Raw genomic sequence first — 24,954 nt, 5'->3', positions numbered from 1 at the left:
TCCTTCCTCCTGTTTTCTAGACCGGAAAAGAAATAAAGCAATGTTTCAACTTTGGTAGAAGTTCCAGAAAAAATTTAAAAACTTGGCTAGTATTCTTGCTAGTGACAGATAAATGAATTAATCCACATTTCTCAGTATGGCTATAGTATAATTATGATTTCCCAAGTACTTAAAATACATCTACTGTATCACATTTGTACCCTTATTTATTTAAAAAATATTTATTGAGCATCTGCTGAGTGCCAGATACTATGCTTGGTGCTGGAGATACCAATGTAACTAACCATCCCCGCCCTCGAGGAACTCATGGCCCAGTGAGAGAGATGGCCGTGTAGACGGATAATGTAGTAAGTGTGCGTCATAGAGATATAGTCAAAGAATCAAGGAAGTACTGAGAAGGCACTTGATGGGAGCGAAAGGTGTGATGAGCACATGCCTCCCGCAGGAGATAAATCCGAGGCTGAGTCATAAAGGATCCTGAGACCTTGGCCAGGACAAAGGAAGTGGTAGAAATGAGATAAGAAAAGTACTCTGGCAAGAGAGAGCTCTTGAGCAAGGGTATGGAAGTGAGGAAAGTGTGCTGTGTGGAGAATTACAAATAGTTCATTGTTGCTAGACTCTAAGGTTTGAGGTAGAAATGACAAAAGATAAAGCTAGAGGATTGACAGTTACCAGATTTTGAAGTTATCACATTTTGAATGATCTTGCATGCCATGATAAGGACTTTGAACTTTGGTTATTGGAGACTTTAGAAGGACTTAGGCAAATGATGACATGATCAGATTTTAACTTGGGGTCCGGTCCTCTATGAAGGATGGATTTAAGAGTTCAAGACTAGCAGCAAGAAGAACCTGTGAGGAAGTTATCGAGAGCAGGGTAGGCAGGTAATCATGGAAGGCAGATCTGGAGCAATGGTAGTAGAAATATGGAGGAGAGCACTGATTAGAGAGAGGTTTAACAAGTAAAATCTGTAGCACATGGTGATAGATTCTCTTTTGAGGATGACCTGGGTGATTCCCAAGCTTCTGACTTGGGTGACCTGATAATGGTGACACCATCCACTGTATTTCATAGACCTGTCTAAAACCCTGAACACGTTCCACAGTTAAATAAAATATCTAGAGTTTCCTTATCTATATCATTTTACTCTTGTTCTGTTTACTTGTGCTAAAGACAAAAAGATAATTTAAAAAATAAATTTAATATTTCAATTGTGTACTACAGTCAAACATTTACTGTCCTTATTGACTTGTTCCTACTTCAAGATGGACCTACAAGGAAAATGTGCCTAACAATGTATTTATAATAAGATGTCCTACATATTATTAATTTCTCATTGTCCAAAGTTACCGAGGAAAATTGCTCTATGTCAGCAATGAACTTAAGACATTTGTATTAGCTTTGTGGTCATTCTGCTGTAGATTGAATGTCTCCCCAAATTCACTGAAACTTAACCCACTGTGACAGTGTTAAGAGGGCAGAAAATCCTATTACAGTAATTGAAAGATGGGGCCTTGAAGAGGTGATTAGATTGTGAAGACTATGTCCTCATGAATGGATTGATCCATTCATAGAGTAATGGGCATGGTTCTGGTGTCTTTAAAAGGAGAGCAACTGAGAAGCTTAGCTCTCTCTTGCTCCTGCCATACTCAGTATGTGACACCCTGTTTTGCTGTGAAGAGTCACCACCCACTAACATGTCCTCACCAGATGTTTCCCTGGACTTTGTACTTCCCAGTCTCTGAAACTGTAATAAATACTGTTTCTTTACAAATTACCCAGTTTCAGGTATTCTGTTATAAGCAACAGAAATGGACTAATATGGATACTATCCATTGCTTTCATCTCCTTGTTCTGCCTCTACCATCCAAACAATCAGAGGCTCTCAATTGACATACTACTGAATTTTAAATATACGTGGTTAAAAACAACTTCAAGTCACAAATGCTTTATTTAAAAATAAATAAAAAATTTAAAAATTTAGAAAATTTTGGGAATTACTGCTAATAGATTGGGAATTATTTAAAAATCGGCTAAATATACTAGAGACAGACATTTTTGGAAAGGAAAAGTTAAACTACACTAACATGATAATTAAAAGACATGGATAAAATGCAAATTATCTGTGTAGAAACATGAATTAGAGTCCATTTTTGTAGAAATGCTCATTTGATGAGGAAACCATATGTCTATGGTTGGTATAACTATTTGCTCCATGGGGAGCAAAGAGCTTCTCAAGTGGGTCTTGTGTATGTGTGGCAGAAGGAATTAGAAAAGGAATAAGAAATGTAACAATGCTTATTTTTGTCTTATAGAAGAAGAGAAGACTGGGTGCTTTTTACAATATATTTTTACCTGAGAAACTTTAGGAGTAGAATTGATTTTCTAAATTTATAAAAATTTCCTTGCTATTTAAGTCAGGAGCAGTTTGTAAATATTTGTGTTCCTTTAATTCCTCAGGTCTGTTTGTCTCTAAATTTGCCTAGATTTACTTCACCTTGGAGTACCTGCCAGATAAAACGCTTCCTCATACCTGTATTTTAGAATAAGGAAGTCCAATTGAGTAGTAATAAAAATAGTACTAGCTGAAATTTATCAATTGCTTTCTATGTGCCAGGCCCTATTTTGAGCATTTTACAAGCAAGCAGCTTAGAACACTGACTGGCTCATAGTAAGTGCAACTGGTATGTCACAAAACCAGGGTTAGAATCCAGGTCACTGGCACCAAAGTTTTGGCTTTAACCACTTTTGGAGTTATTTGGACCTGGGACTGAAATCTGAAGCAGTCTTGATATTAGATTATAGAAGCAGCTATTCATTCAAGAGACATGTCACTCCACTAGAAGTCATGGGGAGATTCAGCAGTTCTGAGAACTATTAGGGAAAGAGTACAATCTGGTCCTCTGTTGTAAAAAAAAAAGTATAGTAAATTTATAACACTAAATGCATATATTTGAAAAAAAGGAAAGTCTCAAATCAATAATCTAACTCCCATCTTGAGAAAATAAAGGGGGGGGGGAAGCAAGCAGTAGGAAAGAAATAATAGAGTAGAAATCAGTGAAGTTGAAAAAAGAAAAAAAATGGAGAAAATCAGTGAAACAAAAAGCTGTCCTTTTAAAAGATCAGCAAAATTGAGAAACCTCTAGCAAGTCTGACAGGAAAAAAATAGAAGTCACAAATTACTAATGTCAGGAATTAAACAGAATATAACTACAGACTCTGCAGACATCAAAAGGATAAGGGACTACTATGAAGAACTGCACACAAAGATTTTACAACGTAGATGAAACAGACCAATTCCTCGGAAAGTACAAACTATCACAACTTGTCCTGTATGAAACAGATAATTTGAATAGTCCTATAACTGTTAAGGAAATTGAATTGATAGTTTAGAACCTCGAAAAGAAATGTCTAGGTCCATATGGTTTCACTGGAGAATTCTACCAGACGTTTAAAGAACACCACCACCAATTCTATACAGTATCTTCCAGAAAAATAGAAATGAAAGGAAAATGTTCCAACTCATTCTATGAAGTCAGTATTACTCTAATACCAAAACCAGACAAATACAGTACAGAAAACAGACAACTACACACCAATATTTCTCATAAAAAATACATATAAAAATTCTTAGCTACACATTATAAATAGAATTCAGCAATATATAAAAAGAATTATATACCATAAACAAGTGGAGTTTATTCTAGAGATTCAAGGCTGGTTCAATATTTGAAAAATCAGTTGATGTATTTCATCATATGAAAAGGCTAAAGGAGAAAAATCACATGATCATGTCAAGTGATGAAGAAAAAGCTTTAGACAAAATTCAATATCCACTGATGATAAAAACTTTCAGAAAACTAGGTATAATGGAGAACTTCCTCAACTTGATAAACAGCATCTACAGAAACATAACAAGTAACTTAATGGTAAAAGATTGAATGTTTTCCCTCTAAGATCAAGAACAAGACAAGGATGTATACAGTCACCAATGCTATTCAACATAGTACTAGATGTTCTCACCAATGCGATAAGATAAGAAATGGTTTGGGGCTATTATTAAGTCAAATAAGGGTTACTTGAACATGCCAAATGTGACAGTTGTTCTGATAACTGAGATGGCTACTAAGTCACTAACAGGTGAGTAGTGTGTTCAGCATGGATACACTGGACAAAGGGATGATTCATATCATAAGCAGAGACATGACATTTCATCATGCTATTCAGAATGGTGCGTAATTTGAAACTCATGAATTGTTTATTTCTGGAATTTTCCATTTAATATTTTCAGGCCTCAGTTGACCACACATAACTGAAACTAAGGAAAATGAAATTTCAGATAAGGGGGGGACTACTGTACTTAGTAATGAAAATGAACTATCAATACACTTAAGAACTTGGATGGATCTCAAGGGCATTATGCTAAGTGAAAAAAGCCAATTTCAAAAGGTCATATACTGGGGCCGACCCCGTGGTGCACTCAGGAGAGTGCCGCGCTGGGAGCGCAGCAGTTCTCCCGCCGCGGGTTCGGATCCTATATAGGGATGGCCGGTGCGCTCACTGGCTGAGCGCGGTGCGGCTGGTCACAAAAAAAGACAAAAAGAAAAAAAAAAAGGTCATATACTGTATGATTCCATTTACCTAACTCCCGAAATGACAAATTATACAAATGGAAAACAGATTACTGGTTGCCAGGTGTTATGAGATGCTATGAGAAAGGAAGTAGGTGTGATTATAAGGGGGTAGCACCAGGGAGATCTTTGTGGTGATAAAACAGTTCTATATCTTGATTGTGGTGGAGGTTACACAGACCTACATAAGTCCTAAAATGGAATGGGACTATACACATACATTGTACCAATGTCAATTTCCTGGTTTTGATATCGTACTATAGTTACATTGAGATGTAACTTGAGGGAAATTGGGTGAAGGGTACACAGGCCCTCTCTGTACTATATTTGCAACTTCCTGTGAACCTATAATTACTTCAAAATTAAAGGTTAAAGAAAGTACAGAACTCTCTTAGAAATCATTTCAACATTATATTTTTGTTGATTGATGTGAAATAAACATTTATATATTATATATGAACCACAACTGATTAGTATTATAGTACAAATAATTTACCTTCTTAGCACTGCTTAGTCCTTAGAAATACCTCTAAATAACAGTGTTACATTTGGAAACGTTTACTTGACGTGAAAAAGAGAAAGAAAAAATATTTTGGAATGCTTCAAAAAATGTTTTCATCTTGATGGTCATGCACTCCTACGGATGAGGAAAGTAGGGTGAAAGGGAACATTCATCAAGTCCTAGGATGTGTAGGAACGATACTGAGTCCCTGGGAGGATGACCTTCATGTGTAAACTCTTGTGTAGTTCTTTTTGGAACTAACTATCATTGCTGAAAAGGGCCTAAATAAAATATCAAAGGACTTTTTGATATGCTGGAATTTTTCTGTTTTCCCCCCTTAAACATTTGTAGTTCTTCTTATGTGATATTTTGCCTTATTTAAACATGGGGGGTGGGGGAGGAGTGCTGGCTGGGGAGGTACTCTTGCAAACTAGTCCAAATGCTGTTCATTATTTATGTTTACACTAAAAGAAACACTGTTGCGATAAGACAGATAAGAGACTAATACAAGTCCTTGTCCATCATGTGTCAACAGCTGAGAGGTTATTTCAGAGTTACAGAAAGTTTGGATGCTTTTACTTTTCATGGAAAAAATATTTTCCCTGTTTTGTTTGTTGGTGTCTTGCTACTGCAAGGGTAATGTCTCGAATCCTGCTCACAGCGCCAACTGTCTAGCTCTTAATCCTGTTGGTGATGCCAATCGTAAAGCTAGGTGACCCCGCTAATTGTCGGACTCTTTTACTTGCCAGTAATCCTACACCGACTGGGCCGATGGTTGAGCTAAGGCTGAGTCTGGAGCTCCCAGACCGCTCAAGCTCATTCACAGACTGGGTCACAAACCCTTCACACGCCAGGCTGGGTCACTAGACCCCTTCACGCAGGTCTATGAGCTAGGTAACCGGCCACGTGGTTCTTGGAAGCTGCCGCCGAGGCAGTAAGGCAGTAAAAACAGCCAAAGTGGTGCCACCTTGCAGGTGCAGGTACTCCACCCACACACACGTTTACTGAACTGCCCTGAACCAGCTCAGAGGCGAGGGGAGCATGATCAAATTGTTCCATTTTCCCAACAGTTGTTTTTTTGTTTTTGCTTTCTTCCTTTGAGAACAAGGCAATCCAAACTAGTCAAGCAAAATTAGTAAAGTTTGCTGATTTGGGGCAACACTTTGGTTTTGCAGAGGTTACGTTGTGAAACTGTTTTTTTAACGTGCACGAGGCTCTCAAATCTTTTGAGCACGTTAACAGTTTACCCAGGCCGTTCCTTTTATGGGACTTGGAACATTACTACCTTTGTTACAAATTAACGTCTGGACCTAGGGCTGATTTGGTTTGATTAGGCAACACCCCGACTTTGGTGCTGAGGTCCCTGCCCTCACAAGGCTGGACTCTGCACTGGTGCCATCGCTACACGGTGTGACCACCTTTTCTCCCGCTCACTCACCGGGACCAGCGACACCCCCCAACCTCGGGCCTCTGAACTGCTCCAGCCCCGCCTACAGCACCCGTGCGCCCTCAACCCCTCCGCCCCACCTTTGGTGCCTTGTGAAGGGCACTTCCTGCAGCCAATCAGCACTCGCGTACTGGGCGGGGCGCGCTTAGGCCGGTGGAATCGGGGCGGGGCTCCTGAGTGGCACGGGCGCCAGCCAATCCTCAGAAGCCACTTGCGCCTGCCCCCTCCGCCGCGTCCGCAGCCCAGCCTCCCGCGCCCGGCGCGGACGCGCTGGGAATGTCCCGGGCGGAGCCGGCTGCCACGCGTGGTTTTCTGCCGGCGCGGCTCTGTGTGCTGGGCCTGGCTCGCCGCGCACCGAGATGGCCGAGCAGTCGGACAAGGCCGTGAAGTACTACACCCTGGAAGAGATTGAGAAGCACAACCACAGCAAAAGCACTTGGGTGATCTTGCACCACAAGGTCTACGATTTGACCAAATTTCTGGAAGAGGTGAGTTGATGAGGCGCGACATCGGTCGGGGGCACGGGGAGCGTGGCCGAGGCCGGGGGGTCGCGACGTGCCCTGGCGCCCGCGGCTGTCTGCACACCTGCGTGTGTACGCTAGGAGCGCTCCTGCAGTCGGCGCACCTGCATCTGCACCCCTCCGTGCGCACACCTGGGAGCGCCCCAGGGCCATCGCCGGTGTCGGTGCCGGGCGAGCCGTTTTAGCAGCCCGCGGTGTGCACGCGCCGGGCAGGAGCTGGCTCCCGAGACCCTCGCGGGCCCGCGGAGCTCCACCCTCCTACTTAAGTGGGAAGCAGAGTCGTGTCTGGAGCTGCCTTCCTACAAGCGGGCGCAGCTACGTAAAGGTTTTAAATGATCCCTTTTATTCTTGAGTTTGGATCGAAGGGGTCTCCGTCTGGGACAGGGGTTGTCCCACCGGTGCTGTTCCCGGAGTGGACTTCTAGTATGAGCTGGGTGGAGAACACCCACCCCGAGAGCTGTGGGATGCCACCGGAGGGGACTCTGAGCTCGGAGGTCGGGGTGTGGCCCGGACCCGTCCTCCGCCTGGCACCCACCGGCCAACCCTACTGTCCACTCCCACACCTACACGTGTTCACCTAGAAGGGGCTCGGTGATTACTAACCGCATGCAGTAAAGGCTTGGCAGAGAGGTACGGTGCTTGACTCCTGAGAAGGAGGAGTCAGCTCAGTGATGTGTGGCCTGGTGAAGTTCAAAGGGAGAGGGATGGGCACAAGAATAAATAGAATCTGCCAGTCGGACTTGGTCCTTAAGCAACTTTGGAAGTTGTGAAATAACTTTTCTTAAAGGAAGACATTCCTTTGATAGGATTTTTGAATTCGATTATAATTTTTGCGGTGCACTCTAAGGGATGTTTCTAGTAATTCTTTGCTACCCTGGATGTGTTTTATCGTTTTGGGGGAGTTTGAATCATAATTCTTAACATAACACTTATCCTCCCTCTTCCACCTCTCCCCCTGCTTCCAATAAATGAGAATGTTTAGTGATGGGAATTATTTATATAGTTGGGGGTTGGGGGTAGGCAAAAATAGAGGCCTGGTCTTAGCTAAATAACAGTTTACATCAAAGAACTTTTGTTTTGCAGGAATGTTAAGACAAAACAAAACAGAAAGCTTGTTTTTAAAAAAGGTTGGAGTTGATGTTTATTGGTAAGATATTTCACTCTTCTACTGTCGTTTGGTGGAATGCCAGAAGACAAAATACTGTTCTGATTTAGGCAGGGGTGGTTTATAGTGGGGAATCAGATCTGATTTGTCCTCTTCCTTCTCCTGAGCTACAGAGCTTATTTGCCCTTACAGTTTCTTGAACTAACAATCCTGCCTGATAACATGAAGTCTAATTGACACTACAAGTCTGTTTGCAACAGTTTCTTCCCCCTCTCCCTGGTATATGTAATTCTGGAATTTTAAGATACGTTTGTGCTCATTTCTTTGTGTCTATAAACAGTAGCATTTATCAAAGAATGTTAGGATATTTTACATTGTGAAGCATTTGCTTTTTTTTTTTTTTCTTTAAAAAAACAAGCATTGTAACTTATATCTTCTCCTAAAACAGGGTTTTTCGACATTTTGGGCCACATAATTCTTTGTCACGTTGAGCAACCTCCTTGGCCTCTACCTACTAGATGTCTGTAGTATCCCCTCCCCCAGTTGTGACAACCAAAAATGTCTCCAGATATTGCCAGATGTCCCCTGGGGCACAAAATCGCTCCTAGTTGAGAATCACTGCCCTTAAAGTATTGTGCATAACTTTCAAGGGTAGATTTTCAGGAGATAATAAGGAGGAGAAGATTATTGTTAAAATTACACAAAACCATTTGTTTTATATTTCATTCTTACGAGGCAGGAAAGGGGGACTGCACAAAAATGTTCTGAGCAAAACTGGAAGGGCAGGTTGAGCTGTTCAGGATGGTGGTGCAGAGCCAGGAGCTTGGGTTTGGGAGAAACACAATGAGTTTGGTTTGGGTCCTGTTGACTTTAAGGGGTTGGAGGGATCTCTAAGGTGCCAGGAGAACTGCTTTTCTCACCTCTGCCTTCACTGTCTGCCAACATGTTGTTCTAGAGGTTAGAACTTAGAAAAAGTGAGGCCACCTGGCCTTTTCACTGACTGCCAGTCTTCTCAGCACATCCTGGTTCTACCTTTTGTTGACATGTTTTTCTATTTGTCATTTTTATTATTTGCTTTTACTGTCTGTTATCATCTCTTGCTTAATGCAGTGTCCTAGTCATTGGCTTTCCACCCGTCAGCACAGCCTTTGGGGCCTGCCTCTGGGTTATACCAGAGATTCTAGCATTTCCTGCAGGTGCCTTCCTGTGCCCATTTTGGTTACATCTTAAATGAACACACATCTTCTTATGCAGAGATCTTTAGCAGGACGTTCTGCCTGGATAGTCTTCTTCCTAGATTCCTCCTGTTTCCATTATTTTATTGGGACAATGCTATTTATTTCATACTTACTTTTATTTATTTTTTTATGTTTTGGTGGCTGGCCAGTACAGGGATCTGAACCCTTGACCTTGGTGTTATAACACTACACTCTAACCAACCGAGCTAACCAGCCAGCCCTCATATGTATTTATTTATTTTTGTCTTTTTTCTTTCCTTTTTTCTTATACCTACTCTCTTTTTTAAAAAAATTTTTTATTTTATTTATTTATGTTTAAATGTCCCAGTGCCTCATACCAAAGAAGTATTCTTTTATTTATTTATTTATTTATATTTTTTTGGTGGCTGGTCGGTATGGGGATCAGAACACTCGATCTTGGTGTTGTCAGCAACGTGCTCTCCCAAGTGAACTAATTGGCCAGCCCCCATACCTACTTTTAAAACAGAAATGAGCCTGGCATATTTCTCTTTCCCCTTGCCCTGCCCTTTTTCCTTTCTCCCATCATTTAAAGGCTCTAGAAATTTCATGAAGCCTTTGCATGTTACCTAAAGAATATTCTGTCTTCCCTAATTGACCTAAAGATGAAAGGTTTTTTTTTTTTGTCCTTCATATCTCTAAAATGAACTTTCAGTCATGAGCTAGATCTTCACAGACTCTGAATTCACTCATCCATATGGACAAGATTTCTCATAGCTGAGTATTTTCCCCTTCTTACAGAACGTGTAGTCTTATTTGCATGTCTGCATTCATGTTGAGAAAACGTTTATGTGCATGTCCACATTCATGTTGAGTTGGAGGGATTCTGCTCTGCTATTTAGATTCCGTATTTGTAAAATGAGAGGATGATAATAGTGGGGTTATGATAAGAATTAAATAAAATAATGCTTGTTAAACACACACATACACACCATGATAGCAGGAGCTTTATTATACTACTGCAGTAGGAGTTAAGGTTGGGTAGTGACATTCCTTCTGTAGCATTATATGTAGCTGAGTGTTTAATTTTTTAATATGAGTTTTTAGGTAAAGGTGTAAATCTGGCAGGTGATGTTGGAAGAGATATTATAAAAATTATATACTTCCAGTCAAAAACACAGAAGAACAGAGGTTGAGATTTAGAAGTTGTGCAATGTGAACTCTGTCCTGAAATAATGGCCTTATGAAGCTGTTTTGTTGGTCAGGAGGAGGGATAGAAACTTAAGAGGGAAGATGGACTTATTATAAAAGGCAATCTAAATAGCAGCAGGTGTTTAGTTACTATCTGATACCTACCTACAAGATTATGAGCTTTATTGCTTACATATTTTGAACTAAATTTTTTTTCAACCCTTAATTCCAGTTTTTTAATTTATGTTTGTGTAATTGAGTCTTGTCCTGTCTGCTTATATTTTTAGCAGGGTTGCTGATTATAGAACTTTGAGGGATAGTTATTTGAAATGAAAACTTAGGCATTTAGGACCAGAGGAAAAATGGTTTGCATTTTAAGTATCACACATTTAATGCCAAAGAATTTGAATTCAGGTACAAAAATTAAACACATGATTTCAACATAACACTTCTTATTCAAACAACAATACAGTGAATATCAAAAACACAAATGAAGATTACTATAAAAACCTTAAAAACATAACAGCAAAATTATAATTTATCTCTGTAACAAATAATTATTAACTAAAATATTTATAGTTATTTTCAAGGACCACAATGGTAGGCTTTTTCTTTAATACTGCGTACAATTTGCATTTTGTGTGATTTGGACAAAATCTTTTGTTAAAAGAGTTGTGGAAGGGAGAGAAGGAAGTATCACATAATTAATGACAGTTAAATTAGTTATTGCTTTCAGTCAGTGAGTGTTTGTGAAATAGATATCTTCCTGAAAATTTTTTTGAAGTAGAATGTCTCTGTGTCAGGTTGTCTCCCTCCCTTTACATTATAAAATGGAAACTTCTTTCTGTAGAACATTTTCTAGTGATCCTGGGATTCTGATAGTTTTATGTATCTTGAATATTTTTTAACAGCATTCAGTCTTACAAGAGATGTTGGCTCCTGTCTCACTTTGGCTTTTGGAGTCTTAAGCACTGTTCTTTATAGCAGGTTTTGTTGTAGAGACTTACTTTTTGTTATTTTTCCGCCGAACGTGGCTGGCTGCGTTGCATAGACCAGTGGTTCTGAGCCCAGGAGAAGGGGGGTGGAAGATCCAGATAGAGAATGTGGGTGCTTAAGACTCATTGTCCATAATTCGGAAAAGCATAGAAGAACACATCTTTACCCTTGTTAGGGCTGCCATATTTAGGACTAAGATACTAAATGCCTTTGCTTTTTACAAGGAAGTTTGGCAGTATTCTGAATCTCATACTACTAAAAAGCTGCAGTTGCCTTTGATGAATATAAAATGTGAACATTATTAATTATTTAATAATGTGGTTTGGTAAATAAAACTTAGAAAATATGAAGTCCATTTGCAGAAAATATGAAGGGATTGTTGTAGTAATGGTAGCTTAGGCAACCTGGGTAAACAGAGAGCAAAACCACATCTCACAAGGCTACCTGGGGAATGTGGGTCTTTTATATATTTTTCCTTCTTTTTTGTAACCTGTTCCTACTTTTGAGAAGAGATTCCGAGAGACTACTTTGTTTTGAAACAGTAAAAAAACAAAAACATCCCACTATGTTAACTTTTGCTTTTTGTTTATCTTTACGGTGAATGAATTTATAAATAAGGAAGGTAAACTGGCTATGCAGACTAGCTTGAGTAAATCAAGGAATAAGTAATACCCTAATTTCTACTTAATGCAGATGTCTGTTATTCTAAAAGTCCTCCAAAACCATGGAAGACAACTGATAAGTGTCTTTTTAGTTTAATGGAGTCTGAGCAACCCTGGTCCCACTAACATTCATGGGAAAGTATTGGATTAGGGTTAGGAAAAGTAGATCTGGTCTTAGATGTATTATGGAGGTGACCTGGGACAAGTCAGATCATTCACTAAATCACTTTCTTTGTTCTGAAATGAGGACTATTCCGTCACCTGCATCTGCCTCAGGTCTGTGAACACTGGGGAAAATGTGTGAAAACACTTGAAATAGTACATAAAGAGGAGCATTCAAATGACTATATTTTGATTACAGTTGTCTTATAAATTATTTTTTGTTATGTGGCATGTCCAATATTTATTTAGTGGGAACATTTCTCAGAAATTTTAATGTTAACCAGTAAACAAAATGATTCAAAATACAAATATTCACTTGAAATATGATTTTTCAGGAATATGTGCTATGCATAATGAGAAAACATCCCTTTTCTGGAGCTTTTAAACATACAACCTTTATTGTTTTGAGGGAAAAGAAAACATGATCATTGTAAGGAATAGGAAAGTGTGGGAAAGTACGAAGAAGAAAAAGCCACCAGAATTCCACTACCCCCTGGTTACCACCATGAACAGTTTGAACATTCTCATGACAGATCTGTACATATACATCCTTGCTCACGGATGTGTTTTACAAAAATTGAAATATATTCTACATGCTGTTCTGGAATTTCCCTTTTTCCCCACTGAACTACACCTTGAGGGGTTGAGGGTACCACTCCATTTCAGTAAACCGTAGTTTTCCTGGCTGCCTCCCTGTTATGTAGATGGATCATTGTCACCATTCCCAGTGTGACATAAAGGATTACTCAGAGCCCATGAATCCAGAGCAATGAGAGGGCTGAGGGGGCTGGGCCCAGGGAAAACTCCTTCAAGAGAGGAGAGCCCAGGCACAGCCACAAGTCAGGTTTTTTCTCAGCTTTCATTGTACAGGCAACAAAGTTACAGAAGAAACACAGGTAGTTAATCAGTCATAGTGAAAACATAAACTGGCTACATGACAGTCTTCATTAAAGCAGGTGTAACTTAAAATAGCTCAAGCAATTTACCATAAAAAGGAGCCATAAAAGTAAGCTATGTGACATACAAAAAGAAACAATGAGATAATCACCATGGCTGCGCTTAGATCCCTATGAAACTCAGAGAAACAGCTGAGGGTAAGATGCGGAACATCTCCCAACCACTAACTAGTAGAATAGCCTTGAAGATTTTAGCTCACATACTTTTCCATCATTTAGGTTTAGCTGTACCAAGGGCAACTGCCCCCAGAGCAATCACTTTTGCTGTGTTTCAATTCTCTTATCTACATCAAAGACTTTATCCCTGTGAAAGTTTTCTGGTTTTTCCCAATCTTAGCATTTCTATGTGTATTTTTAAAGAGTGGCGGTATGGCTTAAACTTCAGGACTTTGGTCCTACTATGCTATAGGCTATGGCCCTGTGAAATACATGTGTTTTATTAATGTCAGTATCCTCCACAGATTATAATGTAGGTAACCACTCGTCTCGTGCATGTTTTGTTGCTGGGTTTCTCGCCTGTGATTACCTTGTTCTGGCAAATCTTTGTAAGTGGGTTCTTGGGTGAAAGGATGTACACTTTTTATGTCTTGATGCATATTACCAAAGTGCCCTTGTGTGGTCATGCTAGTGGCTACACACAAGGGCTGACACCCCAGTGAGTGTGTTTTCCCCAAGTCATCGTTCTATAGGAACTGAGAAACTTGGTTGTAATTTACCCACCTCTCTCCTCAATTATTTGCGTGTGTATTTTTGTCAGAAAGAGAAATGTATAGAAAAAATTTTCAGCGCCTTTATTTAGCATGTACAGTCTCATAAAAGTGCAGTTGTGGTCAGTGATAAATACCTTGTCTATCTTATGAAAAAATTAGCCATAGTTACCAGCACTAGGCCATCATTTCCTATCCAAGAGCTCAAAGCCATCAGAAAAGTGGCCTGAGGTAGCAACAGACTAAATAGCAGTGGCTCAAAGCCATTCTCTGCATCTTAATAAAGTGTGCCTTTTTCCCTACTACCTTTGAACTTAGTTTTCTTGGGACTGTACACGTAAGTGTATTTATTAATACTTTTACTAAGTTCTAATATTGGAAACAGGAATGAGTTGAAGATTGGGTGGGGAGAACTCAGTTCATGCTGGGCCAATAAAATCTAGCAGGTGCAGCCTGTTGGTAAATGGCCTCCAATTAGGGAGAGCTGAGCCCCTGTGGATGATGGCAAGAAGTTACCTTCTCACAACCATAGAGTTAATTATGTCTCTAATCAGGCCCAGGCCAGAATGATGACATGCGAACCAGCACTGGTGCTGGGCAGCTCTGGCGGCAGAGTGGAGGGGAGGGAGGTGGAGGAGGAGGATGGGGGTGTTAACAGTCTTGGCTCGGTCAAGGGTCCATCCCACCCTGCTTGCTGGGGATGGAAGCCTGTTTGACATGGAATAACCTGAGTTCTTCTGCAGTTGAAGGCCTTGCGGGTATCAGCTTCTAGCTTGTTTGTTTCAGTACCTGCTTTTGTTCATTATTGGCAGTGATATTCATCAAGCTTTGTGCAGCTGTGTTGGGAATTGGCCAGGACACAAAGTATATCCAGCCTGCTTTCCCCTCTAACCATCTTCCTGAGGAAGTGTTGAGTAAGTGTCATTCATTAATCCGCCCATAGAATCTACCAGGGAACTAATAACAAACTTGATAGCGGTGGACACTTAATGTCTGTTAGCGTGCAGTGTGGACTAGCTGGTATGCTATGGACTTTTGGACAAATCTCTTCTTTGCATTTGTACTTTTAATCTTTGAAACAACCCTCTGAGGTTGGTGGTGGCAGTCCCTTTTTAAATGTAAGAAAATGTGGCTTAGGGAAGTTCAGTAACTTGCTCAACAAGTCGCTGAGCTGGGAAGGAGCAGAGCCAGGATTTAAGTCCAGGCGGTGCAGTGGGGCTCCTCAGGCTGGCTCCTCGCTGCTGAGGCACGAGAGCCGATTAGCTTTGGAGATAGCTAGCATGGCTTTAAAAGAACAAAGCCATCCCTTTGGTACAGAGTTGCTTCTTTTTGCCTTGAGATTTCCCCCTCCCTGTTGGGGAGTTCTCTGTAGGAACCAAGGAGGAAGCAAAGGGAAGTTTGATGCAAAGACCTGAATGAAAACAAAAGCTTTGGAAGGTAAAAAGGCAAAAATAAGCATTTGTTTCCATCCGTTGTCATTTTACTATGCTTCCCTTTTGGAAGGTGGAGGAAATACAGCCATTCCAGTTTCTCATAGAGGAGTTTTTAAGTAGAGTCCTGGCGGAGTTTTCAAGGACTCTCTGTTCCTAACATAATGACACTCTCCACCTGGCACGGTCTTAAGAATCTGGTTTTGGCTAGGAAAGAGATTGTCCACATGTTTGTTAGGCGTGTGTGAGGAGGTTAAATGTTGTTTTGGAAAATACCTTTTCAATGACTGCCCTGGGAGCGATTGTTCTAAATGGAAATCCAATGAGGTTCCTGCTCTGATAAGTCCGTCAGCGGGTCCAGCTAATAATCTCCACCTGCCTCTTCCCTCCCCCCTCCTTTCCTGCGCTGCCTTTGTCTTCCCACGTTCCTCTCTGGTTGCTTCTATCACACCATCAAAGTGATTGCGATTGCGAGAACGTCTCTATCTCCTGTCCTCTTAGAGCAGAGGCCTGACGTGGTCTCTCTTGTGGCTCCGGCACCTTTCATGGTTGCCCTGTGTAGTAAAAGCCCTCTGTATACATTGGTTTCAGCAAATCCGTGGTGGTTCTGTGAGTTTTCAGCTTGAGTAATATATGTATTATTACATTAAAAAACTTTAGAATAAAAACAAAAACACTTTACCTTATAGAAACAGATTTTCATTTCTCTGCTTAATTCCTTACAGAAGCTTCTGTTGCTTTAAGAATAAAATCCTATCTCTTTGCTCTGGTTTAAAAAGCTGCGGGTGATCTGGCCCCTGCCTCTGTCTCCCACCTCAGCTGGTAACAACATCTCCCTGTCCCCTCATGCCCAAACCCGTCACACCTGGTCCTCTGTCTCTCAAACAAGCCAGGCTTGTTTCTGCCTTAAAACCTTTGTACCAGTTTCCCTTTCTACCTGGCATACTTTCCCTTGATCACTGCCCTGCTCAGGTCACACAGTTCCTTGTCTCTTCCCCAGAGAGGGGCCTTTTCTGTCATATCATCCTGTCTTATGTCTCTGCTGGCAGTGAGAGCAATCAGAATCTGAGGTTTTCCTTGTTTGTTGACGTGCTGTCTTTCTCCACCAGATTGCAGGTGCTTGTCTGTCCTGCTTGCTGCTGTGTGTCCTGGCACACGTAAGTGCCCAGAAAGTGATCCTTACCTGGGTGGAAGAGGAGCGTCCCATGGGGAATACAGACGCAAACTCGTCCTCTTTACTATCTTCTTTCTTTTTTTTTTTTTTTCCTTTTTTTATACAGATGACACATATTAGTATTATGATGATGTGATCTCTTCTTACTCTATAGATGTTTGCCTGGAATTTTGTATTAGAGGATTTAGCACTTAGGAACTAGTGGGACTGTATTATGAAAATCTAGGTTATAACATAGTCTTGAAGCATGGAATATAACAGTAACATCAAAGCATGGCTCCTATGAAGTAAGTGGAAGGAAAGATGAGAGTTGAAGGTTAGGGAATCCCATTTGTGTGCATTTTCCAGTTTCTTCCTGCCTAAAGCCAGTGCCTCTGTCCATTAGATCCTGTTCCCTCTTTCTCAGAGACATTTCTTCAGCCATCTACTGTTCTGTCGTCTCATCTTTTGGCCATTTTGACACAAGGTAGATCATAGGTAGAGTAACAGCCCCTCTTAGTGCATAGCTTACCTGCCACTGCACCCCTGGTTTGGGTGGCTTTGCTTATTCTTATGAGGAACTTTGGGTTGAGCTGGGTCGCAGAGCAAGAGAAGCACTGTGCCGGCTGCCGGCCTGGCTGGCTCAGCCTCGGTGTCCCCTGCACTCGTCCCTAGAAGCAGGCCTGTGCTGGGGCCTTCCTTCCACCCTGAGGTCATCATGTCAGAAGTGGGGCCTTTGTGCCCTTCAGAGATCAGAAGAGTAATTATGTCTCCAGTTAGCTCACTTGCTTTGTTTTATCTAATGAGACACATTTAGTAATGGTAGAATTAAAAATATTGGTGAGGACATACTGACCAAATACAAAATTATCTTTGATTCATGGTTCAATTTAGGCCAAATCTTTACTATTTCAATTTGAAAATTAAGAGGAATTTTGCTATTCTTTTTAAAGAGAGAAAATCATAACAGCATTCTGCAGGATACTGGCCAACTTACAGGCTGACATCTGCTCTCATCCTAACTGAATCATAAGAATTATCTCATGTAGAAGTGTTCATTATTCTTATAATGTGTTTCTCTTAACTCTTGACATTTGATTCTGTGGCTTAGTAGAATCAGGCTAGTTGATGAAATCCATAGAAATCTCTTGAAGGTGAAGGGGATGGTAAGAAGAGGGGTCTTTTGGGGTCTGGTGCTGGAATTGGCCTTCAACAATTTACAGGGGCCAGGTGTTGTGCCAGGTAGTACTGTACACAGTTCTTTGTGGCAATATAAAATGGGGTAGGGAAGAAAGGAAACCAAACTGATACTACATGAACACCTCTTACATGCCAGGCATTCTACTAATGAATTTTATAATTTCATCTTTTCTGCAGTTTAAGAGGGTCTAGTTTAACATTTTGGTAAATGATATGGGAAGGGGTTTTTATAAAGTAGTTGGGAGGTGATATGCTTAATTCTCCTTTCTAATTGCCTCTCCCACCCCCAATACCAAAATCAAGTGAACACATGACGAAATAATACATTTTTGTGCTTGTGAAATCTTTTTAGACTGAGTATCAGGGGAAACCTTGAAGCAGGAAAGAGGCCACCAGAGAACATCTGGAGAGGCTGGAGTGGGTGGGAGGGGCTGCCATGCAGACGGGGGGCACAAAAACCATGTGCACTAGATCTGGGTCAGCAGATCTCAGGGAAGTGGCTTACTTCTCATTATCACAGTGGTGAGGAGAGCTGGCCTGGAGTCAGATCGCCCAAGCTCATGCCCCAGGTGCTCCCCTTGCTTGCCCTGCCACCTGGTGCTTCAGCGTCTCCATCTGCAAAGCCGGAACAAAATGGTGAGGCCTGGTTCTTAGGCTTGATGTGAGGAGTAGGAGGGCCACACCCATGCTCAGAACGCTTCCCGACACACTGTGAGCACACACTAGATATCACCTGCTGTTTTTTGTCATCATTCCCCACTAGACTTTCCCCCCAGCTGCTAGAGTGGAAAGGAGAGAAATTAAAAGCTAGAAGATAACAGAAAGGAGGGGAAACTCTGGATGATGCAGAGTTTTTGTGGGCTGTGAAATGCAGGGATTTTAGGCAGGAACTCCAGGGAGCTCTCTTTTAGTTTAGCATCTCTGGGTTGATTTCCCCCTAGAGACATGAGTGCTCACCTGCCCCACATAAAGTCTCCCATTCATCCTCCACTGCACCATTATGCTGTGCCTTTGGGCCTTCAAGATGTGATTTCCTTTGCTTACAGCCGCTCTCTCTTGCTCACCTGGTGAGCTCCCACAGAACCTCTCACACAGAGTTCAAGCATCATCTCCTGAGCGACCCTGCCTGGCCCTTCCTTGGCATCCAGTCTCCTGAGAGAGATGTCCCCTCTGCCATTAGTGCCATGGCTCCTTTAGCTGGTACTTACTGTGTTTTGTTTCATTTGTCTACATGGCAGTTTTCTTATTAGACTCTAACTTCTTGAGGGCGGAACCGTGACTGTCCTGTCTTGGTTACAACAGAGCTTGATGTGGTACTCAGCAGCTGCTTGAGTGAGTGCATGGGTTTCCTGATCTAGCTGGCGAATGCATTGGTGGGCCTCGTTTTCAGTTTCATTTTCTGATTTTCAAAGCAAAACGGAGTAATTCAGAAGGTGCTGTGAGGATTCAGTGAGAGGGTATATGTAAAGCCCTGAGTCCTCACCACATGCAGACTCTAGCTCCTCCGCAGAGTCCAGAACGGGGAAGAACAGAAGTCTGATGAGCGCACACCACCCTTGCCTTCTTAGTAAAATAGGATCCAGAATGATAGAAAAATGTGGTCAGGCTATCTTGTTATTTTATTCTAAATCTATAAACTGCTCTCCAAACTCTTGAGTTTTTTTTATTTTTGGCTTAACTATTGCAGATAATCTCTTTAAATACATTTTTGCCTAGTCATTGTTTGTGGACAATCTGTTTACCCCACCTTTTTTGGCAGTGTTAAGTGTTTGGAATGAAGGATCTGTTTAAAACTCCAGAATTGGTGGACTTTTGACCCACATAGCATTACATTTAGGTGGAAAGAGTTTTTTGTCATGGTTGTCGTTTTTTATTTGATAAGCAAAGCTTCAGAGGGCAAGACTTTGACCTGATGCACATTGTGATATCACGGTGTAGTTCTACATGCCCTTTTGGCTTTTTTATCAGGACAACCTTATAGCCAGATGGAGCTCTGACATAGTAGGGTGTGTGTGAGTGCATGTGTGCGGATGTGCGTGTTTTTTGAATCTTTCTTAGTTGGAAAGGTTCAGGAAGGCAGTGGCAAAGGAAAAAGTTTCTTGAGATTTAGAAGAAATGAGAGAGATTTCCTCTCCAAATTCCCAAAAGAGAAATTTATGAAGAAACTTTATTTTTAAGACATCCTTTAAATGTCTAAAGTCACTTTGTTCAGAAATATAAAAATAGTCATTTCACCTACATATTCCACAAGGTCAAAGGTTCATTTTCCCATACTGCCCAGCTGCCAAAAAGGAAAAAACAAAAATCATAAATTTGCATGTTCACAAAAGGAGAGGGGAGCTGAACTAAGTTGGGAATCTGGGTTCTGGTCCTACCACCCTTATGAACCATCAGTGTAGCGTGGGGCTTCAGTTCTCTGGGTCTCTGAAGGTCCTTTTAAACTCTAACCTCTGGAATTTTAACCTCCAGCCTGTCATGATGAGTCAAGACCTCCAGCTCAGTTGTATGTTTTTGATACCAGGCTTGCAGAGGAGGTGGACAGCCAGACTTTGCAGGAAGCTGAGCATAGGTGATAAGGCTGGAGCCTGTGTGGGATTGAGGGGGAGAGAAGGGGCTGGAGAGGTCTAGGTCCCATGTGCTACTGGTACTACGTGTGTCTGAGTGCTCCTGGCTTCTCTGGTCTGAGGGTAGTGGTCTCCTCCGGCATATCTGTCATGCCACTCTCCTCTTCAGCGTGGTCAGCTTTACTGATAATCTGCTCGGTTGATCCAAATGCTAACTAACTATCCTAGAGGGGACTAGATTATTTTCCATAAGCTCCTGTTTTCTAGACTTCTATTCTGTTTAGTCATCAGTTCAGATGGCTCCATAATATTCCTCTGATTGATTATGAAACCGTATGTCAAGACAGTTGCCCTGACTTGGTTTTAAGTCTCCTGAGGCTCAGAACTATGTTTTTTCATGTCCTTAATATGCCTCCATACTTCAGTATAGCGCCCGGCAGGTTGTATTTCTTGATAGAATGATTGACACAGTAAATAGAATTGGGCTCAGAAGAACCCCAAATAACTATGCTTAAACAAGGTAGAAGTTTGTGCATCTGTCATAGAGAAACGAGCTTTGCTGCCCAGGGCTGTGAGGTAGCTGTGGTCCAACTCACTTCTCGGCCAGCCGTGGGGTGTGGCCCTCATCCCTAAGTTCAAAGGAGGCTCCCTATTCCAGGTGTCAAGATGAGGAAGGGATGAGGGATAGAGGGCAGAGGGAGCAATCCACTCCAAAGGGAAGACTTCTGGTTCTCCTGATACTTCTGCTTACATTCCCTTAGCCAGAATGAGATCTTCTGGATACCCAGCTGCAGGGGAGCCTGGGAAGTATCTCCAGCATCTCTGTTTACCAGCCTTTCCCAGATAAAAGTCTAAGTAGTAGGGAGGAAGGGAGAAGCAGACCTTGGAGCACCAGCAGTCTTTCCCCTGCGGGTTTGGTTGCTCAGCTGAGTGCACCTCCTGTGCTGCGTAGTTGTTGCAGCTCTCTTTGTTGAGAAATTCAGGAGGCAGTGATTTGGCTGCAGAAATGAACCACTGTGGGTTTTTGAGTAAGGTACAAGAAATGGTCAAAACGATATTTGAAGGTGAGTATTCTGCAGTGACATGCAAGAGGAATAACAATGGGTGAGGGTTGGGGTGAGGAAGGCCACTTGGTGGCTGGAGTCGTGAGCTGGATGAGAAGTCCTCACTGGTTTCATTTACGAGAACATGAGGCTTTCCTGTCAAGCGAACATGGCCCTCTAACCTTTGACTTCAAGATTTTATACCTTGTTTTTCCAAAGCCACTAAAACATAGGAATTCTAGGAGTTAAGGACAACCACTAAACAAAAATGTTATTCTGTATCAAGCCTAAGACAATCTCATTTTATCAAATTATTTATGTTCAAGAGGAACATAGCTGGCAAAGATAATTCTAAAAATGTAATTTATACCCATTTTTATTTTCAGGGTGGAGATTCTAAGGAAGTGGAAAATGGTCATAGAAACAAACAACAGGAATGAAGAATGGGCCTGGAGATCGTTTGCACTCAGCAATCGGTTTCTGAATAAATAGTAATTGCAGAGTGCATATTTGAATCTAGAATCACTGACTTTACTAGCAACATATTCTTTCTCCTTAAGATTATTGCATTCATATGAAGAATTTATTATTTATTGAAATAGTCTGTATCAGGAGCAGCTAGTTTTATCATGCCGGTTTTTATAGATCCATCGTTCACACTAGTAAATATGAAATAGAATTTTCTTGCAGTCTCTAATAATGCATTTATAACTTAGCTTTTTTCCTAGGCCTCATTCTAAAAAGGAGTTCAGGCATCATCATTATGTATATTTTGTAATTCTTGGCCTCTTAACATTCAAAAGTGATCTCAAGATCATGCCCTTATCAATTGTACTTATTCTATAACTGACATATGACATATTTGCACTGTGTGCTCTTATTAAACACCTTCTGCTTATTTACTCTGATACTTTTTTTTCCCCTGGATATGGGAAATTTAACTCTTTTATTTTCATATGAAGAAAGGCACATGTTTTATGATGTCTCTCTCTCTCACTACTAGTTATTGCTGAAGTAGAGGATATCCAGGGCCAGAGCATGAGGTGCAGATGAGGAAGACCTTCTAGAGACTGGCTTTGCCACATGAGCAGAACTGGGGGTGACATCCGTGGGGCATGGGAGCATTGCCTGTAAGGTCTGGGTCAACTTTCTTTAATGACCTGGGTGTAAACCATTGAGCTCCATATTGTAAAACAGGCCACATGTCTTCTTAGTGAGGTCCTTAGAACTTGGTTATGAATGAAGTCATCATATGGTCTCTGAGGGGGCTTTAAGTGCGGAATTAACCCTGATAACTTTGGCATCTCTCCTGAAGGAAGAGATTTGCACTGTTTACCCAGGAGCGGGTAACTCCAATCGCACTGAGTGTTTCTCAGATTAAAGCGAATTCTTACCAGTAGGCATATTTGGAAAGAGTTAGGGTAGATGGGGTCACGGCCAGGCCAGCTTTGTAGGTAATGAGTGATATGTTGGTCCTCAGTTTTAAGTGTGTTGGTTTTTTACAGCAGGTAACTCAACAGTGTTTACCTGGAAATACCGGCTTGGAACTATTGATTAGAGAGGAAAGGAGAATCTGAGCTTGTTTCTGGTTGTTAGCAGGGCAGTAAACAGTGCTTAATTCATTACGGATATTTGGTGCCCAGTGAAGCATAATTTATCAAGTTTTTAATATATTCTTCCTTTTAAAGTTCTTAATTTCTTAGGAAACCAGGGATAGACCTTTTAGATCATTGAATACCATTAATAGGGATGGCCAGTGACTGGGCTGAGGGGTTGCCTGTCAGTCATTCAGCATACCCAGGGCTCTTTCATTGTCCATCTCCTATCTGAAGTTACTTATTGATATCATTCATTTAACACTTTGCTTTCTGCCTTATTTGTATTCTCATTTTTGTATGTGTTTGGTAGACCCTTGACTTTCATAAATCCTCAAATTTACAAGTACAATTACAGCTATCTCTCTCACATTAAATAAAGTGTAACTGAAAGGATTAAGAGACCACTTCAAACCTTTGTCGATTGTAAATCAAGGACTAAAACCATAAACTTAATTTTATATTAAGTTAATATAAACAAAATACACTGTATTATGCAAGGCTTTGTTGCATTGCCATTCATTAAACAGACAAGAGCTGCTTCTCCTTGCCTCTTTATGCCCTAGAGTTGGCAAGATGGTTAAACAGGTCTGGCTTGATCCTAAAACCTGCCACATGGTCACAGAAGAGTCCTTTGGTCCTTGACCATCTTCAGCTTTTATGTTGACCTTGCCTTCTTGGATGAGTCAGTTGTCAAAAGCTTTTTCTTCCAAGGCAGTTAGGTTGGGTGCAGAACTCTTGTTCTGGAGGTATATTGTACAGCATGATGACCATGCTTAATGATAATGTATAGCATACTTAAAAACTGCTTAGAGAATAGCTCCTAAATGTTCTCATCACAAAAAATTGGTGAGTACGTGAGGTGATGGATGTGTTAATTAGCCCAATTGAATCATTTCACAGTGTGTACCTATATCAAAACATGTTGTATACCATAAATATATAAAATTCTTATTTGTCAAATATACCTTAATAAAGCTGGAAAAATGTTTTAAAACACTGAAAAGAAGGTGAGGGTCATCTGACTGTTCTGTGACCTGAGTGTTGGAGAGCCGGATCGGCACCTCAGCAGCCCCTCAGGGAAAGTCATGCAGATTCTCGCCTCTGCCCTGCAGTACTACAGGTCCTGCATGTTCAGGACCTCTTGGGTCATGCATGGTCAAAGCTGTGAGGCTATAGCAGTGGGGCCACGGGTCTTTTCTGTGTTGTTTCTTTAACCCCAGTTGAATTGTGTGCTTCTTCATATTCAAATCACATTGACTTCTCAAGTACCTTTTTGTGTCCCACACAATGCTTTGCACATAGTACCCAGTAAAATATGTTGATGAAATGAATTAGCAATTAAGCGTGAAATTATATAATCTGAATGGTAAGAACTATTATGAATTTGGAAAAAGAGAGTGGTATGAACTGGAATAGTTGGAACAAGAGAGAAAGCTCTCATTGACCACTGAACTGGTTATATATAATAGTTCCCAAGCCAATCTTATCTCGTTTATTTTTCCAGCAAATACTTACGGACATTGAACTAGGTACTGGAGAAAGAGTGATGAACAGAACATGGAGCAGGCTATTTTAGACAGGAAAGCAGGGAAGGGCTCTGAAAAGTTGACATCTGAGCAGATGTAAGTGAGATGACACATGAAATCTCGTAAGGCCTGGGAGACCAGCATCCTGAGCAGAAGGCAGTGGTGGGGTTGTGAGATGGGGATCAAGTTTGAGGGCCTCCCAGAGGAATCTCTGGCTGTGCCCAGGGAGCGATAGGGCCTTGTAGGAATTGGTGGAGACACTGGATGGGAACCCATTATCTTCAGTCTTTCACTGAAGGTGCATCTATTTCACCTTTTAATTTTCTCCTTTACCTTTACCTCTGTGTACCTCCATTGCTACCAA

The 24,954-nt window shown here is 41.3% G+C and overlaps 1 protein-coding gene across 1 annotated transcript in view; it reads left to right on the top strand.

The window, feature by feature from the left end:
- The first annotated feature begins 6,820 nt into the window (after positions 1-6,820).
- Positions 6,821-24,954, top strand: part of LOC134361909 (cytochrome b5) — a 35,175-nt gene continuing 17,041 nt past the window's right edge. Inside the window, 1 exon segment of the mRNA XM_063077095.1 lies at positions 6,821-7,068. Coding sequence (XP_062933165.1) covers positions 6,940-7,068 — 129 coding nt within the window. The 5' untranslated portion in view covers positions 6,821-6,939.

This window comes from Cynocephalus volans, chromosome 13, assembly GCF_027409185.1.
Source record: "Cynocephalus volans isolate mCynVol1 chromosome 13, mCynVol1.pri, whole genome shotgun sequence".
Taxonomy (NCBI): domain Eukaryota; kingdom Metazoa; phylum Chordata; class Mammalia; order Dermoptera; family Cynocephalidae; genus Cynocephalus; species Cynocephalus volans.
Note: the sequence above shows the minus strand (reverse complement) of the source record. Positions and strands in the feature narration are given on the sequence as shown.